Source organism: Salarias fasciatus, chromosome 13, assembly GCF_902148845.1.
Source record: "Salarias fasciatus chromosome 13, fSalaFa1.1, whole genome shotgun sequence".
In the NCBI taxonomy this organism is placed as follows: domain Eukaryota; kingdom Metazoa; phylum Chordata; class Actinopteri; order Blenniiformes; family Blenniidae; genus Salarias; species Salarias fasciatus.
Genome location: NC_043757.1, coordinates 24,477,553 through 24,497,127, shown reverse-complemented (window position 1 = coordinate 24,497,127; position 19,575 = coordinate 24,477,553). Strand labels below are relative to the sequence as shown.

The 19,575-nt window shown below is 43.8% G+C and overlaps 1 protein-coding gene across 2 annotated transcripts; it reads right to left on the bottom strand.

The window, feature by feature from the left end:
- Positions 1–3,866: 3,866 nt before the first annotated feature.
- On the bottom strand, positions 3,867–17,658 carry LOC115399578 (poly(rC)-binding protein 3). Of its 2 annotated transcripts, XM_030107019.1 has the most exons (14): positions 17,325–17,658; positions 15,986–16,026; positions 12,202–12,313; positions 12,038–12,061; positions 11,911–11,943; positions 11,698–11,814; positions 11,395–11,526; positions 10,774–10,902; positions 9,062–9,151; positions 8,358–8,399; positions 7,861–7,936; positions 6,322–6,374; positions 4,619–4,788; positions 3,867–4,252 (listed from the first exon to the last, which is right to left on the bottom strand). In XM_030107019.1, exons 3-14 carry the CDS (start codon positions 12,277–12,279, stop codon positions 3,889–3,891), a joined length of 1,308 nt encoding a protein of 435 aa, XP_029962879.1. In that variant the 5' UTR covers positions 12,280–12,313; positions 15,986–16,026; positions 17,325–17,658; the 3' UTR covers positions 3,867–3,888. The 2 variants fall into 2 exon arrangements, with proteins under 2 accessions (XP_029962879.1, XP_029962880.1); XM_030107020.1 differs by lacking the exon at positions 15,986–16,026.
- Positions 17,659–19,575: the final 1,917 nt, after the last annotated feature.

The following is a 19,575-nucleotide window of genomic DNA, read 5'->3' as shown; positions in this document are numbered from 1 at the left end:
CTCTGCTCTTACTGTCGGTCATTGTGTTTCTCTGGATAACGTGTTTCTCAACGAGATTACCGATATAAAAGTCATATGACAGTAGAAATAAAGAGTCCAGTTTAAATTAACTTGAATCATTTAAAGGTTTTAATGTGAAATATATGCAGTCAAGGGACATAAGGAGTCAAAAAATCTTTTGTAGCAACTTGCTTAGCCAGCTATAATGTGTTATTAGTGAAAATCAATGGGTGGGGGTTTGAGGGGTTGAACATTTTCTTGCCTCAAAAATATGCAAGTCAGCAATTGATTCCATTTTAAATCCAGTACTCCGTTTCAGCATTTACATTAAAAGTGTAAGCAGCACGCAAAAAAAAAAAAGGAAAAAGAAAAATGACAGCGCTTGAGGCTAAAGATAAAGACGAATGGGTCAAAAAGAAAAGGAGGGGGGCCGAGAGTTTTATGGGAGATGGCTTTATAGAGGCAGCTGACATAAAGCAGAGCTGAAAGCAACAACTGGCAAATGAAAGTCTGAAACTGCAGCTGAAGCGGCTCCAGTCCACCAAACACCTGGAGACGGAGTGTAAACCCAAATAATCTCTCCTCGGAGAAAAGGAACTAAATACTGTCTTTCATTTAAGGTGTGTTACGAGGTTCCTCCTCTTTTATTTTAATTGCGCAGGATGCGGCGGAGACGGGGTCGCCTGAGTTTACCATGGTAAAATTTGGGAAGCGCTGACTTATGGGTGAGACGGCTGCTCCTCTTAGTAAACAGAGTCACCGCACTCCACTGTTTCTGCACAAGGTCGCTGATCGATTTGAGGGCCGAAGCTTCTCACCCGGGGCCCCCCTGGAGCTCTGCCCCTGGGTTGGTTTATCGGCTCTCGTCCCAACCTTCTCCATCAATTATAGATGGTAACAGTAATGCTTTTCCATGAAATAGTAAACGTAATTATCATGGCTATTAACCTGAACTCTTCAGAATATTCATTCTGGTAAAACTCAAATTATTTACGGATCAATTATCCACTGCATATCGTGAAAATGAGCGTTCTCTTTCTGTACATTACGTTTGGCTGCATTGTTCCTCACAGCAGTTTTTGTTTTCTGTTCATTGCGTCTCCCAAACAGTGGGGTAGAATATTTGGTGTTTGGCTCTAGGCTATGCTGTGCGGCGGTGTGCCTGCTTTTTATTCCTTCAACCATTTGTAGAATTTAGACTTGACCTCCGTGTGGTCAGTTTTTTCCATTTGCATTAACAACCTGCAACCTGCTGCCTGCCTTAGAAGATCACTGATAATGGGGTTGAAACAAGTTTGGAATAAAGAAAAGGGAGGAAAAAAAAACATTTTTAGATATCGATGTCTTCCCTCATAACAGATGAAAATTGTGTTTTATTTACTGCATGTAGTCAGAAGAATAAGGTTATTATAGTTTAAGGCTTTCAGATAGAAGACTAGTCCACAGGCACAAAACTTTTAATGCAAGTAAATAAATATATATAGAAATAATTACTGCAAGCCTGCAAGAGTATTGCAGTGGTTTTTCATCAGGGACTGAGTGACAGACTTTCTTACCAATTACACAAACTTCTGGTTATGTACCTCACAGGGAAAGAAAAAAAATATCTATTTACTGATTTGTCCCCAAATAGCTTTTTTTTTAAACTGCGCGATGGCAGCAGGTTCCAAAAATGGCCCCCTCACTCCTGCCCGTGTCAGGTTGAGAAAGGAAATCATTAATATAGCATTAGAAGCTGGCTGTGAACCCATAACCGCCCTGGGCTCACGTCAGCACGCACGCGGCACCATTCGCCACCGCTACACCTTCCCCGAGGTTGAAATGTCATCCTTCACTGTCATTACATTTCTGCCCCCATTAACTATTGATTATTTCCACTTCGGCATTTTGAGCCCTTGTGTGGAAATGGCCCGCACGGCTCACTACCCATACTCCACGGATCAGGCGGAACAAAAGTGCCCACCTCCTGCTTTTTTCTTTTTTTTTTTTTAACCCACTGAAACGGGAAGTGAAGTCAGATTCCCTGCAGGGTAACGGGGGGGTAAGGAGGGATAGGTCAGTGGGTACATTAAAAAAAAAACAAAACAAAAAAAAAACAAATAGCAACTGGCCTGAACCCCCACCTGCCCATTAGCGGTATGCTTGAGCGAACAACTGGAGGTTGAGTTGTTCTTTTCCGGGGCCCGTGAGAGTTCGGCCACAGCATGTGTTGCATATTTACTGTGAGGTTAGATCGGGTTCGGCTGCGCGTGTTTCCAGCAGAGTGCAGGTGGAAAAGTTTGTTCGGGCGAGCGGCTCTGTGCCCTTCGCCATCAACAAACTGCGTCCATAACGCCACAGATGAGTCTTTGTGCACCTGCCAGAGCCTCCATATATCGCCTCCTGCTAATGGCCGCCGTTACTGCGCTCGGCTGTTTCCTATATTTCAGTATCACTGCTGTTTAATGTTTTTTGCGTATATGCAGCCTGTGGAGGCACATCGGGCTGTTTGGAGGATAAACTCGGGGGTACAAGCGCGTGCCTGCTAGTCTGGCACTTTGCACAATGTCTGGCCTTTTGGTTTTTATAGATGACAGGGGGGAAAAAAAAGCAGCCTTAAAAAATGTCAGTTTGTTGATTTGCATCAGCAGAATGTGGAAATGGGACAGGCATCACACAATAACCTCAAACCATTTACCCTCTGCATATATAGGGAGTGTTTTCCGACCGATGCTCATGCTATTTCCCTTTTCTTTGAAGCACTGCAGCTTAAACATTGGAAGATATTGCCCATAGGTTCAGTCGCGCGGAAACGAATGGAGTTTACAATTAGAGCTTAAAACTAAGAGCAAACAAGGGGATGGACCCTCAGCCGGTGTCAGAAAAATCTGCAAAAATATACGAGACGGTCTCCAAAAATAAATAAATAAATAAAATGACACAACAAAACAGCGCAACGTGCATTCATAAAAAGTCTCATTTATTTCAAAGTCATTCATCAACAAATATTACAGATCTGCATCGTTCAGGGCGGGGGTGGGGGCGGGGGTCGACCCGCACCAAAAACACATGAATAAAACATTTATTAAAATAATTGATCAGCGCTCGTTTCAGATGCTGGCATTCGAAGCCTTCCTCTTGGAGAATAAACAAAAATCCAAGCTCGTGTGAACAGAACCAGTAAATGAGTTAGTTTGGCCAGTCCCACTCTACAGGATTACCGTGTAGAGCGAAATCCACTAGAATCCAATGTGGCTTTAAGATAATCCCATCAGAACTGCAACAGTGCAACGCTACTACAAAACACCCAGGCCTGTTAGCACTGATGAGAGCCTACAGTGAAAGAAAAAGGGGGAAATATGACAGAAGAGTGGAGCAATCCTCGTTAAAAGAGAAGAAGAAGAAACAAAAAAAAAAAAAATAACTCAACACACTGACTTCTATGGTACAAAACATTTTAACAGCCTGCTGCCAACGGAGCACCACGTCTCATGATGCTAGTTTGCATTTTCTAATAAAAAAAACAAAAAAAACTAGCTATACAGGTAGAAAACTAAGTCAGCATTGCATCATAGTAAACACATCTCCTTGAGTAAGTCTTCATATAAAGCTCTGGAACATGAATCCATTCAAAAAATATCCTTCCATTGGACACAAATTCAAGCCTGAGTTACCACATTAATTGTTATTCATGTCCATAAGATAATACTGAGTTAATATGCGCCTCCGCCGCCTCCTAATTAACGAGGACATGTTTCCGTACTCCTCTCCGTCTGCGTCTAATGTCCCTCTGATTTATAGAAAACTAGTGTCACGGAGGTGGAAGCTATTTTTAAGCCTATGGGTTCGATATCAGATCGCTCTCCGCTGTGCTGCGGTCGCTTTCACTGGCAAAGTGACGGGGAGGCGTCAGTAAGGAGCGAACTTCTGCCGCTCTGATTTCTTGACGCCGGAGGAAGAGGGTATTTTCGCGGTGTACGGGGATAAACCCTGCGCTAGCCCGGAGGCGGCGGCCGGGTGGACGGCCAGCACGGGGAGGGTTTTCATGCCAAGCAGGCTGGAAACGGGGACGGCGTAGTGTGGGTTTTGGATGGCTGGTAGCGTGGAGGGAGAGTGGACGTTAATGGTGTTGGGAGCTGGGGTGGCGGCCGCCAGGACGGCCATAGAGGTAGCGGCTGTGGAGGGGGTGGGAGCGGACTGAGAGAAGCTCATGTTGAGGTCAACTGGGGTCGCGGAGGAAGCGGCCTGCATGGTGTATTTAGCCATCTCTAAGCTGCAGGTCGTGGCGGAGGTGGTGGTGGGGGGGGTTTGGAGTGGAGAGTTAAAGAGGAGACAGTGAGGAATGAAAAAACGGGGGAGGGGGGAGGAGGAGGAGGAGGATGGGTGAAATGAGGAAGAGGGGAGGTGAGAGAGAGGAAAAAACATAAGAATCAAAGAAGGAATGTGTTAAAAAGCAGAGACAATAAAGGATTTTAATGCAGTCACAGAACGGAGCGGTGGGTTGGAACACATCCAGCCTCACCCTGAGCACGGTAACTCTGCCCTCGTAAGGAAAAGCAAAGCCTGACGGCCGGCCGTTTCACCGTCAGGGCGCGCCGTGGAGCTCCTGCTGGACGTGGACGAGCCGGTGAAGTCTTACCTGGCGTTGATGAGGTACTGGGCCACGCTGATGCTGGCCGGCGAGCCCGTGATCGTGACTTGGCGCATGGCTGAGCCATCAGTGGCGCTGGCAATTTTGATGTGTGCTCCAGAGACCTGGCGGATCTCATTGATCTTGCTGCCTTGTCGTCCAATTATGCAGCCAATAAACTGGGGGAGGGAGGGGTGGGGGGGGGGGGGGGGGTGGGGGGGAATGGAGAACATGTAAATGCCGGCAGAGCTCATGTTTCTGTGCCTTTTTTTTTTCCATTGCTGACAGAATCACCAAAAATATCCTGCAGAGCCACATTTTCACCTGTAAATACTGCAGCAGGCCAATGAAACACGGCCGATTCTCAAAAAACACAATATTTCCCACTGTAGGAGGAAAATTATACTTACATATATTTAAAATCTGTTAACTGAAATATTAGAAAAATCAAGAATACAGTATCTTGCAATAATAGAATAGTTTATTTCATTTTTCCCTCCCTTCTAACGGTTGCAGTCAATCCCAGCTGGTTATTTAAAGTCACCCTTTAACCTCAAACGCATGTTTTTTTTTGTTGCGGGAGGAACTCGCACAGTAAGAACATGCAAACTCCACTGCACACAAACTGCAAATACACAATCCTGCTTTATTAAGCGCTTAAAAGCACCATGTTTCAGATATGAGCATTGCAATGACTGATTAAATCCATTCACTTTTCGATGGTATTAAGATGTATCCAAACTAGATCATCATCTTTAACTTCATGAAACACTTTGTGTAACAGTTGGAGAGGAGATGGATGCCACTGGGAGCAACAAAAACCTTCATAGTAAACAAAATCCATGTACCACTGTCTTCAAAACTCACTAATTAGCGTGTATTTATTCCTTTTGCATATTATAAAGCTGCGTAATTGTGGTTTTGAAATGGATTGCATGCTCGACTATTTCTCGGCCTCACAGAGACTTCCGAGAGTCTCCGCCGGTTGCTTAGTAACAGCCAGACTCCAGGAAGACACCGCTCTGACCTGAGAAACAGTCGAAGGCACAACAACCCCACAAAAATGTCAGAACCTGTGATTTTCCTGCGATCGCGCTCAAAAGATTTCAGAATGTTAAAAAGTGTCAAAGCTGACTCTGGTGAGATTTCCCAGCCAGAATGAGAATAACTGTATCCCTCAAAAAAAAAAAAAAAATCCTCTTAATATTAATGGGAAAAAGGTTAGCTTGTATTTTGTGTAAGTCTCTTGAAATATATGAGTCTTTCTCCAGGAAATCTGCTGTAGCTCCATGTAAGTCTGCCCTGATTCAGTACAGATAAAACTTGTATCGCCTGAAGCAGAATAGCTAATAGACTGCTGCAGCGGCTTTGAAAACAGCCTTTCGATTGGTGGTCCGGCCACATTTCTGTTCCTTTTATGCAGTATTCAATAATACTGCCAACACTGGCATTATACTAATGTGTGCATGTGTGAATATGTGCAATCAACTATGTCAGCAGAAAAAGAAGAAGAAGACGAAGAAGAAGCACAAATTACTTTCTGCAGAGAAAAAGGTGAAACATTTATGCAACCCCCCCACCACCCAACCCACCCAAAACACAGAAATCCTCATTACTGCTGTCCTCTTGGAAAGTTTTAATGAAGTCAGAAGCTGAAGAATTATCTGTGCAGGTTTTCCGCGCCGGGAGAACACAAACAATGTGGCACTTACATCATTAGGTATTGCCAGCTCTTGTGAACTTGTGGGGGCAGATGCATCCAATCCTGCAAAGTAGGACAAGGAGCGCTAGTAACAGTATGGCGCTAATGGCTTCCACTTTCATGGCACGACAAGTTGCCCTACTTTGTCTAGGTTATCGCTGCTCCGCTGCTAAAGTGTGAACATAAAAATAGTATACAGCCAAAAAATAATACAAAAAAAAAAACTTATACTGTGTATTCTTATTCAGGACAAAGTCTATGCACACAGTTTATGCTGCTATGATCTGAGAAGCCTCTTCATGACTATCGCTGTCACATCAATCCTGCCTGTGGAATACAACGGTCCTCAAAGTGTGGGAGGTTGACCCCCCCCAAGGAGAGTTTGTTGCCCCTCCAGCTGCAAGTTTGTCTCCCGAGCAATTTATGGTTTAATGCCAGACTCCCTGATCGTTTTCTCATTATAAGGCATTACTGTTAACAGCTGCAGGGATCCATAGGTGAATTTAAAAAAAGAAAAAAAAGAAAAATCCTGCAAGCGAGAAGCTTTCCGTGTGAAACCCGGCCTGTCGCTACGTACAGTGTGCTGTTGGAGCTGCTCCACTTTAGATTTCTTGGCATTTACAGTTCTAATTAGTCTATCACACATCGTGCTGCGCGCTTTAACACCATAAAAATGACTTTTAATCCCTCACAGAAAAAAATAAATAAATGGTGATGAATCACACTGGGAAAAGGCATCCCCCAGACCCCATGTTTCCCCTGCTGGCGCTCTCCGGCGCCCCCAGGGGGAGACCTCCGACACTCTGAGGACCGCTGACAGCCTTGAACCGAGGCGGTGTGCTGTTGCCTTCAGTTAGTTGTGGCGGATTACATGAGGTGGAGGGGTGGTGGAGGTCAGGAGCGGTCCGGCCCAGACCGTGTTAGACTCGGAGGAGAAATGTCGTGGAGGTGAAGGATGGGGTCGAGAGATTAGGAATCGTTTTGTGGAGGGGGAAATCGGGCAAATGGAGCTGAATATTTCTTAGGAGGGTGTGAGGAATGGTGAGAAATGGTTGAATATTTACTAAAGTGTAAATATTTCTGTCATTTTTCACATTTCCCTCTCAGAGAAAGCCGCTGTCTGTTTCTCTTTAGCATTTCATGGTGCCTGCTTCAGTCTGTCACGCATTCTTTCGGATTATAAATATTTCAGGGAATAACTTTGAAGATTGTTGGTAATAATAAAAAAAAAAGTGCGGTGGCTTAACCTCAAAACTTCACTGTCCTTTTCACGATTCATTTGTTTTTAATGTTATTTTTCTGGCACACATAGACACAAATTCAGAACAGAATATTTCTTTCTTTCTTTCTTATTTTTTGTTATATACGGATCTCTGGCAAGCCACCTTCCACTAAAAATAAAAAAAAAAACCTGTGAGAGTCTGAAAACTCTGAGAATGAAGACATCCTTGATCCGCACTGAAGTGACAGGGGTGTTTGATGGTGTGATTCGAAGAGGAGTGAAGACGGAGGGATAGATGGACTTCCCCGGGGAGCCGTGGGTACGTACCAGGGAAGGTAGGGTTGCTCTGCCCAAGGGAAGGGAGGGGGATATGCTGCATAGCCAACTGGTGAAGCTTGGTCAACTGCAGGGTAGGAAGGAAGTTAGAGCTAACCAATCAAACTGGATTATTTCAGAGGAGCTGACAGCTACAATACAGAGCCAATCTGAAGTTCACAAACATCACAGACGGTGTCAGTGTGCAGAGATTCGTTTTCCTCTCCGGGAAGCATGCCGGCTTCTCGCAGCAGTCGTCAGAAAGCGGAGTCACGTCCTCGGCTACAGAGCTACAACTGATCATCAAGTCTTTAGATCTCAATCTCCGTTTCGGTCTAAGCATGCCGCTACTGTGGGTTAGTGTTAGTAATGTCAACAGATCGGGGTTACTGGAGCTTCATCTTCGCTGAGTACAGGGTGCACAGAGGGCGTTTTGGTGGCTTGTAGGGAGCGGGCAGGAGTAGGTCATTAGGACGGATGCCAGTCACTCAAATGAGTCAAATACTTACGTCCTGATGCGCAAAAGCATACTGCCCTGGAATTGCAAAGGCCTGGAAGAAGGAGAGACGAGCTGCGGTTATATAACCGGGCGGCGCAGACGTGCTGTTGCATGTCACTCGGAATATGAATTCGTCACATAGTATGAGGAGCGAACGCAGAGCGGTGAAAATCCAATCCTGTCCTCGTTTCGATAGCGCTAATGCATATAGATCTTACTGAGCTCCATCTAAATGTCATCTGCTCTTTAGTTGTTGTTGGGTTGGGTTTTTTTTTTTTTTTTTTTTTTTTTTACCCTTCTTTGACCATGACTAAAAAAATCCAATAACATAAACAGATGTCTGATAGGTCAAAGCAGACTGTGCCAAATGCAGAGCGGCAGCTCGTCGGCTCGCCGAGGAAAACACAAGCCTCAGTCACGACATCTCCCAGGTATCACACTGCAGGGGCATTATTAATGTAAATGCAGCGTATTCTCATCTCTGACACATTAAAATGTGCCTGAATGCGTCTTAAAATGAGCACCGTCTCATATTTTTGGGTTTCAACATTACAATGTGAGGAGCTTATTGCTATAATTACACAGATGTTTCCCTCTAGTGGTGGAATTCTGCTTAATGATCAGTGAGAGCTCACAAAATAACAAGTCTGTTCAGTTCTTATGCTTTTTTTAATCCATAAAAAAAATCTGAATTTCACTCATCTGGGCACTTACCTGTGCTGAGTGCTGCGGTGCTAATACAGCGTGAGCTCCAACGGGCAGGATCTTGGGCCGGTAGGGAATAGTTGCTCCTTTTGGTGGAGACTACAGATCATAAAAGAGAGAGAAACATTGGTGGGGGAAAAAAAAAAAAACCTCACACAAGCAGTGATGTATTTTATCTCCTTTTTTACGGTAAGCACTTAGATTTTTTTTATATTGCATTCATGGGCTGAGAAAGTACAGTGAACCTTGGAGCAAAGGAAACCATGTTAAAATGAGAGCAGGGCTGAAAATATGGAACCGGCGAGTTTTTGATCAGGATAAAAAAGAGGTCAAGAGGATGCTAAAACTCAAATGCAAACACATATCTCCGCTAGAGGCAGCTTGAATATGTTATCGCCGTGAACCGCTGCAATTCGAAATGTATAAAGAAATAGTTAGAAGGCAAACGCACTTAAATATATCTAAGTGAAAGCTATAAATAGCATTTCTAAATAACTGCTTGTTAAATCAAGGCAAGCCTCACTGAAGTAGCATAAAAAGGCCAGTGTGACTGCGCCGCTGTGCAAAGATCTTCAGCATGTCGAAAAGAAATACTACAGTTTCATCATGCAAGGAAAAGATGTCTGAAATCTGGTTCACTCTGCAGGAAAGCAGGATAATCTCCATACAGTGAATATCATTAGGAACTGTTCTGGGTTGTAAAGACAAATTTGGATTCCTAGATATAACAGTAAGACACGATCAGATGCCTGATCTCAACATCATAGAGAATTACTTGAAGAGTAATAGTTTGAGAAAGAAGAATTCTGAAAGGTTTTTCATGCGATTCTCAAAAACTCTGAAAATGTGTCTGAAAGAGGTGAAGATTATCTGGATGCAAAACTGTACAGATTTCTCTCTACGTGGCATCAAGTGGAGGGAAACTGGAGCTGGAGTTATCAGGCGATGCCTCCACTGAGCACCCAGTCAATCGACTAGTCATGCTGGATTCTAACAGCTCTATAGAAATGGAGAAATAGACCAAGAGTGCCTGTTGAAGCCAGACGAGCGGGCTTACACTGACCTCTAGTGGCCGCAGGAATAATGACAGAAGCACAATGGAGAGGTTTTGAGATGAAGCGGGAGTTTTTGAAACAAAAAATGCATTTCAGACTGTTCTTTAAAAAAAAGTCATTATCTCATACCAGTGATTGTTAATCCTGAAGTAGTGTTTTTTAAAGACGTGCATAATAGTGATAACTGCACATTTACTATTGTATCGTGGCAACAAGGAAATAGCATAGGCACATTAAGTAAAGCTCTTTCCTTTTATTAATCCTAGCTGAGATATGTTGGTTCCATTGCCAATCCCAACATGCAATGCAGTGATAAGATATGTGCTGCTTCATTTAAAGATGAATCGGTTTGTATGCACGTCTTGGATCAGGATTTCTCTGAGCCTGTGATGCTGATCCCTCTCAATCCCGACAGTACTGAAAAAGAACTGAGTAGAAATGTGAAACTGACTGATGCCATTCAACATTTAACACGAGTTCAGAAGAACAAATGAAACCTCAGTGGCGAAGAAGCCGCACATATAAATCATGATTGTGTCGTTAGGAAAGGTCGCTGCGACGTGGCTGCAGAGGTTCAGACTCGACTGCGGCTGAATGAATATGACATTCTTGATGGTTAAATAGAGCTGTTGAACATGAAAATCATCTGTGGCTGACGGTGCTTACCTCCAGCATAACAGAGCAGATGTGTCTTACGCACTGAGTGATGGCCTGTGGAGTGCCAGAGATGGTGACAGCCCTCTCGGTGGAGTCCGGCAGCATGTCTCCTGCCACCTGAACCTGAGCGCCTGTGGTCTTTACATCAACCAGACAACAGAGGAAACAAAGCCTATTTATTGCTGGGGGAATAAAAAAAAAAAAAAACCTACACCATCATCCGAACTGAAATGCCGCTTTAAGGACCCACAAATTACCCCGAACACATTTTGACATGCAGGGAGCAGCTGCAAGCCAAATAGCAATGTGTGCTCCAATATTTGAACAGGCACACACAAATATTGTCCATTCAGGATGAGTGTGCAGCCTCCGCTGATCTTTACCCGCATAATCAGAGGGATTTTTATGAGCAGCCACCAAAAAAATCCCAAAATAAAAACCCATGCTTTTTTCGTCTTCTGCTTCTTCTTTTTTTTTTTTTTTTCAGAGAAAAACAAGAAAAGTTTGACTTCAGGATTTGATACTCAAGGTGTCAGAGCAGCAGGGACAGAGTTTCCTGTCCCTGTTTGGGTGCTGAAAAACAAGTTTGTGCTGGGAAAAAAAAAAAAAAAAAAAGTCAAAGACTCGCACCTCTCTGATCTCCTTGATCTTGGAGCCTCCTTTGCCAATCAGTGAGCCGCACTGACTCCCCGGGAAAACCAGCCGAAGCGTCACTGGTGGCTTGCTTGTCACGTTGCTGTTTGTCATGGCTGCTGTAATATCCTGAGGGAGGATTCAAAAATATGTTGTTCCGACTGTATGAATGCAACACCAACTTCATTTGGAAAGTATTGTAGTGCTGGAAAGAATGGGTGCATTCAGTCGCTTCCAGACAAATTCTTCAATTTTGTGCATTAAAATAAAATTATGTGAAAGTGACATTTTTTTTTTCACCTCTTCAAACTTCTCTGCAATCATGGAGAAAGCTCTGAAGATGCCTTCGGTGGGACCCGTGATGGTGACTATTCTCTCCGGAGACGATCCCTCCGATATGTTGATGCGCGCGCCACTCTACAAACACAAACGCCACAATTACGCGATGCTCAGTCTGGTTGATGCATGACGCACATTTTCCCGACGACAGCACACTGAAAGGCAAACACTCACCTCCTCTCTCATTTTCTTCACTGTTTCGCCTTTCTGAAAACAATTAGGAGAGAAGTCGGTTTGATTGGGTTTATCAAGACAATCAGGGAGGCTCAATGAATGCTGATGATTCATAAAATAAGTTTACCTTCCCAATTATGCTGCCAACTTCCTGTGAATGAAAAGATAACAGCGTTGGAGTAAATGGCAACACATGGATTTCCACAACTGCCGCAGGATGCAATCATTTTAACTGCAATCAGACGCCACCACCAGAGGCATTACGGCAGCCAGCTATTACTGCAAACCCACCTTTCCATGCATCAGCAGCCGGAGCGTCAGAGTAACGTTCAGACTGCCGTCCGTAGCCATTTCTTCCTTGTCAGACATCTCTGTGTATTTCCGGGGGTTCAAAGTAAACACTCTGCAAAAGGAAAGAAATAGCCGGAGTGTGACAAATGTTTCCGTACTTCAGATGATTCAGGAAATGATTTATGAAATTGAAGAAGAAGCCCAGAACAAGCAAGCGGCTGTTACAAGTTCTGGTGGTGTTAAGGCACTTTGGCCTGAGCTTCCAGGCTCTTCACTCTCTTTTGATCTTGCTTTTTGGTTGGAAACTGAGCAGAGACTGGCTCCACCGGGTAAATGGAGCATATCTGATTATCAGGGAGACTACACCACTGTGCTCCAGCCAGAATCTTCCTCGTCTGTGTGAACTATTCCTCCCGGTGCTTCTTCTTAGTGATTCAATACACCACCTGGTGGTGAAAACTCGTATCGCAAGACTAAGTTCACCTAAATGTGTAACTTGTTGACTTTCGTTGGTATCATAAAGGAAAATATACAAATGAGCAACGATATTTCAAAGCAGTGAATGAGACGAGATTTTAGATAGCGCCCCTCTCCAGTCGTGATTTACACAAGCTTACCAAAAATAACTACATATAGGCTATATTTACAATAACATAACTGAAATAACTTCACATAAGCTATACAAAACACCAAGATACAGCTGTATGCAAAACTATGAATGAAAAAGGATTTTATTAGAACAAGTAGTTTAAAAAATCCAGTTCTTCAGTCCTTCACTATTCGGTTTATAATCTTGTTTTGAAAACATTTTGCAGCAGAAGTTGTGTGAACTATTACCCTTTGTACAGTACACGAGGCAGCGTCTCCTGATTTTCCCCCCCATTGACTAAGAATCTGGTAAAATATTCATGTTGACATCTTCGTCCCGATTCTTTGTGCAGACCTCTTTGCTATTATCATTTGTAGTAATATTAATCTACATTAAATTATATTGGAATCTTCGCGAGCTTTTCTATTTTTAGAGTTTATAGTAATAACTAGTTTTGTCATAAATATATCAAAAGTGGTTTTCTTGTCCCTATTTTGTCGCCCCCTGGAGGAGATGGTGCCTTCGCATCTGTCTATCTTCCCTATTGTTGTTGCTACAGAACCCTTGAACATCACCCAACAATTTTGCAAAACAATTGAGATTTTCTGACCATAAAAAACAAGCGTGTCTCTTTCCAGGCCCAGCATTCATTTCGTCAGCAGACTTCCAGACAAACGGAGCCTCAGCCTACATGAAGACCAGGCTGACATGCCGAGTGGTCGTTCCTGACAGTTCCCCATCGGTGTGAACTAAACTGAGACAGCTTTGAGACATCCGCAGTAGCTATGAGACCACGTTACAAAAACAGAAACAGTGGGCAGATTTGTTTTTCAAAAAATATGAACTCGTCAAAAAATTTCAGCTTCAACAGGAGTTGGAAACGGGGCTGGATTATTAATTATGACTGAATTTATATTTTGACAATTCGCCAGATATTCTGAAACTTTGCTACTTCTCGGGCTTCACTGTCCTGTTCTGCTGTGTGCGTTCCGGTCAAATGAGTGCAGCTGCAGCAAATATGAACAGCATTACTTCCTGCAGTCGGCAAGGATTTCCTTGTACGGCGTTACCACACAAAGCAAACGTGAAAGCTTTGCTGAAGTGGGTCTGAAACTGCATCCCCATTGTTAAAATCCATCTGCAGTGAGGATGAAATTCATCTCTATCAGAGAATGATACGGATCGTTACTTTAACGGGCTTGGATGGAGACGAAGGGAAGAATTCTTCCAAGTTTCAACAGCCACTTTTATGAAAGAGCTCCATTCCCCCTTTTTCTACAAACAAAAAAAAAAAAAAAAAAGAAAGAAGAAGAAGAAGTATCATCAGGGAGCTGATGGTCTCTGAAGAGACTATTGTTGTTTGTCTTCTGATCGTGTTGTTGTGCAGGGGGAAGATAAGCCTATCACTAGGTGCAATCTTCACATGGGACCGTGTCTTTAGTTCCAGCTGAATACAACTTGTGTGACTCTCAAGAAAAAGATAAGATATATATATATAAAGGAAGCCACTCGTGCTGCAGAGGCCTCAGGAGCAAGTGGTGTATTTGTGTGTCTGTGCGTTTGTGTGTTTCGCTGCCCTTGCAGGGTGCAGTTTCTTGTCAGGTTGGATCTACCACGTGGAGACCACAACGCTCGATTTCACACAGCTGAATCTGCTGTTGAGGGCGGCGATGTGGATCAGAAAGGACCCATTGTACAATCAAATTAGTCTTATTTTAAAGCAGCTTTCATTTTGATCATTAAAGTCTGGCTTTGAGGAGAGAATATACATTATATTAAAGTCTGCGTTTGTCCAAGACAGAGAGAGACAGAGAGAGAGAGCCGTCTCCTAATATCACACCGACATAACACAATGTCGGCTCTGTTGCAGCCGCGTTTCCAATTCTTTATATTTGCAGAACAAATAAAGAATGTCTCGATGCAGTGAAGGACGAGCAGCTTATTGCTCCATAACAGACAGACGGAGGAATTTAAGTCTATAAGGAACGAAGGTCACGGTGTTTATTAGATCATCATGGTGCCGAGCGGTGATTTTTCCATTTATCTTTAACGGCGAGTCTGATAAGATGGAAAATCTGGCACTAACAAACAGAATAATCTAAATGGAGAAAAAGGTAATTTGAAAAACAGGCCGCTTCAATTTTGGGACAAACGTGAAACTTCACCTTACACCTTAATGCAGATGACAGATTCACGATGGCATTTCATTTCAACGTTTAACAACATGCACTTCAGATGCCCATAATGCAATTCCAGTGTGGCAGGGGAAAATACTCTTATCAGATATTCACAGCATACTTTCTGACTAAGACAAGCAGCAAGACTTTATGACACTTCGTGACAGATATTTGCAGCCTTATGATGAGCCGCAAATCCACTTACAGATATCTTCCACTCTGCCCACTCATTGATAGCGGAGCCATAACAACCTCTGCACACATAAAGAGCAAAAGCATCATCTTTGTGCAAGAAAAAAATGATGCTGTCAGTCTTTAAAATGCTCTTTTTAGCTTAGAGGGTGTAAAGTACGCATATCCACCATCGAGCAGCGGTTGGAACTAAGTGAACATGTCTGTGCTTTCCGTTACCCAGCCCGGTCACCTAAATGCCTCCTTTTCACAGAGGAGATAACGTGCGTAGATTCCACGCTTTTGGTAAATACAGATGGGCCGTTCACTGCTAATCCAGGGTTTATTTCAAAACTCCTCCAGGGTTTCAACAATATGCCAAATGGCTTTTTTTTTTTTTTAAGAAATAGTTTGACTTTTCCTGCTTTCTTATGGATAATTTGATGAAAACATTGTTGAGGCCTTCATGTGTTTTCAAAGCAGTAGCTAGTTAGCTTAGCGTTCCAGACAGACTTGACACAGAAGCAGCTATAGTCTTATTTATCCCACACAAAGAGAAGTCGGGGGGGGGGAAAAAAATAAAAACACTTTGAGTGTCTCCCTCGGCTGCGAGCTGCTAGGTAGCACGCAGACGCTCCGGGGGTTGTTTCTCCCGGCTCAGGATTCGTGACCTTTGAACGGAGCCATGCTAGCTGCTTCCCACTGTTCCCAGTCTTTGTGCAAAGCTAAGCTAAGATAACAAGCTGCGGCTCTTTCACACTGTGCTGCAACAAAGGCGATATTTCCCAAACCATTTCTTTAATCCGTGATCTCTGACCTTCCCACGAACCCCAGCTTGGATACTCACACAAGCCAACAAATACTGAATTCTCTGTCGCCATCCCACACCTAAAAAACAAAGACCAGACATGAATGTACGAGTGATTCAAGCGTGCAGCCAGTGATGAGAAGAGGCACTAATTTAGATGATGGCAAGCAACTCAAACGGGGCTTTCTAGCAGCTGAGACAAGTGAATAATGTGTTTTTGTTACCGCATATCCCAGTGTTGATAATACCACATCCAGCTGAAGGACTTAATCCAAACAATATCATCATATAATAAGTGGAGGGTGTCTTTCCGCTAACGAGAGACTCAGCTATTCTCCCCACTGTGTATCATCATAAAGTTACAGTGAATACATCAAATAAACAGCAACATCTCTGACTAATCCTATAGGCTGGGATTTGTTTGGTTAATGCTAAGACCCTTTTGACCTATTTCTGTCACCTCCAGCACGTCAGCGCCCACTCAAGACTTCCCAACAAAATGCTAGTGAAAAGCAGCACCCACAGAGTGTTCACGATAAAACAAATAATCTACAGGAACTCAGCTCCCACAATACTGACAGGCACAAGTGTGTTTCAGATAATAATAATCATTCAGAAAAAAAAGGAGGGAAAAAAACAGGATATTAATCCTTGAGGGAAATAGCAAACAATGTCTAAGTAGATTACTTGAAGGATTTCAAGTGTGTTCAAAATCTGAGGCCAAAACAAAGGACATGCACACATGAAAAATGCAGAAATTATGACATTTTATAGGATTATTAAATACAATTGTGCTAAAGTATTAAAAAATTCTTGTAAATGTACAATGATTTCCGTACTTTTTCATGGACTTTAAACACATGTCAAATGAAATATTTTCATCACAGTGAGAGGTTTTCAATGATCCAGTAGAGATCACTGCCTAAATAAGTCTATTTTTAGCCGTTTGTGAGCCATCGCATATCGCCTGATATGCGTGAGGCCTGACGGCATGGCATTCCTCCCTCAACACAAAGGTTACATTATTGGAGATTCATCACATGTCTGGTTTAATATGTTAATTAATTCCAGCCCAGTCTGTGTCTGAAGAGAACAGCACAACAAAATACATTTACAGCACAGCAGAGCGCAGAAAAACAAGCAGCTGAAATGATCTCAGCTTAATGGGAGTCAGGAGTGATGCATTAAAACCAAGCCTCACATTATTTAGCTTCCATTAAAAGTGTAACATCCAACAACTTCAACTTTCTTTCTGGCGTAATTCTCACTTCGAGTGTCGACCACAACAACTGAACTCAGTGACGGGACACGGCGTAGCCCTGCACTCACAGCCCTGCTACAGACCTGCAATGTCAGAATGATCAGTGATAATACTGACCTGATACACAGAACACTCGCTCCTCTTTCTTCTTTATTTCCGATATCTTCGAATGGAACGGCCTTTTAGTTTGGTGTCCGTGTTCAGTGTTTGCCCCCTTTGTTGTCAGTTATCCACAGAGTGGACAGATGGCTCCCTGTGCCCTCAGACCGGCTGGAGCGGAGGCTGGCTTTGCTATTAGTCCCTCAGCTTAGCCCAAGATAAGCCCCTACGCAGGGCAAGTGAACCCGCATCTCTTGCCTAATTCTCCCTGTCACAGCCACCAAAGAGGCGTTCCTCCGCACGGAGATCCACGAGGCGAAGAGGCCCGAGGGCAGAGCGGAGAGCCTCTTCGGCTGGATGCCGGCCAGCACGGATGCAGCCGGCCGCAGATACAGCACCCACAACCAAAAAGAGAAGAAGAAGAAAAAAAAAAACCCCGCCAAGGTGTTGCCTTGTGCAGCCTTCGGGACCACAGAGAGACCGTGAAGAGGAGCTTTGTGCCGCGATGTGGCTTTGTGACTAACAACTCTGCATGACTGCTGTGTTCTTCATTAGATTTTCAGGGAGCTTCCTGCCTGCACAGGGCCGGATTTTCTCTAAAAATAAATCTCCCCGTATGAAATCATCGCTTTGTACGAGGAACCCGACTAATTGAGGCTTGGGAAGGACAATGTGGCGTTTGAGGTATTTAGTGATGTTAAACACAATGTCTTCATGGGGTGCTTCTCCCCACTCACGGCCTCTGCCCTCCCCCCTCCACGCCGAGCCCCTCTGCCCCTGTAATGAGGCCATACTGGATACAATACCGCCCTTCTGCACAGAAAAATGTATTCAGCTGAGCTCCAGAATCGCGAAGGAAATGAATCAGTGAAGCATAAGTGGCATATTTAATTACTATTCAGTGCGTTGCACGGAGACAATGATGACTGCTGTGAGCCTCATGGCTGTCGATCAGATATCTGAATGCAGCGTGTTCGCCATTCACTCCTCACCTGGGGTTGAAGAACAGCTTCCAAGTTGTATTTCTTTCATAGAAACGATCACATGAGACCAGGAGGATGAAGATGATCATCTAAAGACACGGGCGTTATGACCGGCTGGACGCTTTTCCAGGGAATTCTGTGTTTAAAGATGAGTCCAGGTCAGAGCATGTGGAGGAAGGGTCAAGCAGAGTTCAGAACTGTGCACCGTTCCTGTGTCTGTTCATGTGCAACCAGAGGCACAACTGCACCACGGTGGTAAAAACTGGCCAGAACGGGGCCATGTGACACTGCGTGGCAGTTTTTACCATCCTTTTGGGGACCGTAGGACGATCTGGCATTTTATTCAAATCACTCGTGACTAATTTCCTCTCGTCTCTGTACCTCGTGTGCCGATGAGATTAAGGACTGGATGTAATTGGATTACAGTGAAGTGATTGCAAGGACTTGTAATCAGTTATAGTTACTGCTATCAGAGTAGATTTCAAGCATCCTTAAAACCTGGCTGAAAAATAATTTCAAAAACTGGCTGAAAAGACACCCATAGGTCTTTCATTATTTGTAATGGTGCTATAATTGCTGTTTTGAGGGCTGCTGGAGCAAAAGAAAAATCATTAGACAAGATTAGTGTGAACTAATCAATATTCTTTTTAACATACTGAGGGCAGGTCAGCTGTGGTCACTGCTCTCCTCGGCGCTCTTCACTCATCAGTGAAGAAAAGAGACAGATTGTGTGTAACGAGGTCAGTGACGTGATTACTCAGCGCTGGAAGAGTGATCAGTTACACTTAAAGCTGCACACTGAACTCCAACGTCTCGTCACGGACATGCCCAGATGACGACTTCAGTCCGGTCGGTTTATTCTTAAAGTCACACGGACTGACAACAAATGAAGCTGTTCAGGTTGGGTTGTGCCAGTGAAGGAGGTTTCAGCTTCAGAACCTCATTCTGTTAATGGGGTTTCAGGAATCAGCCGTGTCGATCTGCGAACACAGAACAATGCAGTGTGCTCATTTTATGCTTGAGGGCGGTCACGCATTTTCATGTGATTCCCTGAAGCAGGCCTGTCAAACTCACTTACTTCAGGGGTCACAGAGAGCTCAATCTGACCTCCACTGGGGAAATGACAGCTCCGCTACATGTAAATACAAACAACTGCGAACCTTTCCTTCATTAATGTGAGGAGAAAATGCATCTTGTGTCTCTCAGAAGACTCAACTTCACCAGCCTTCACCATGCATACTGCACATATTCAACTAATGCACCATGAAGGCACTTTAAGTTCCCTT

Coding starts and splice junctions, on each gene's coding strand:
- LOC115399578 (XM_030107019.1), bottom strand. CDS start 12,279: ATGTCTGACAAGGAAGAAATGGCTACGGACGGCAGTCTGAACGTTACT. Junction 11,815..11,910: donor TGAAGAAAATGAGAGAGGAG/GTGAGTGTTTGC, acceptor TTGTGTTTGTAG/AGTGGCGCGCGCATCAACAT. Junction 10,903..11,394: donor AGATCAAGGAGATCAGAGAG/GTGCGAGTCTTT, acceptor GTTGATGTAAAG/ACCACAGGCGCTCAGGTTCA.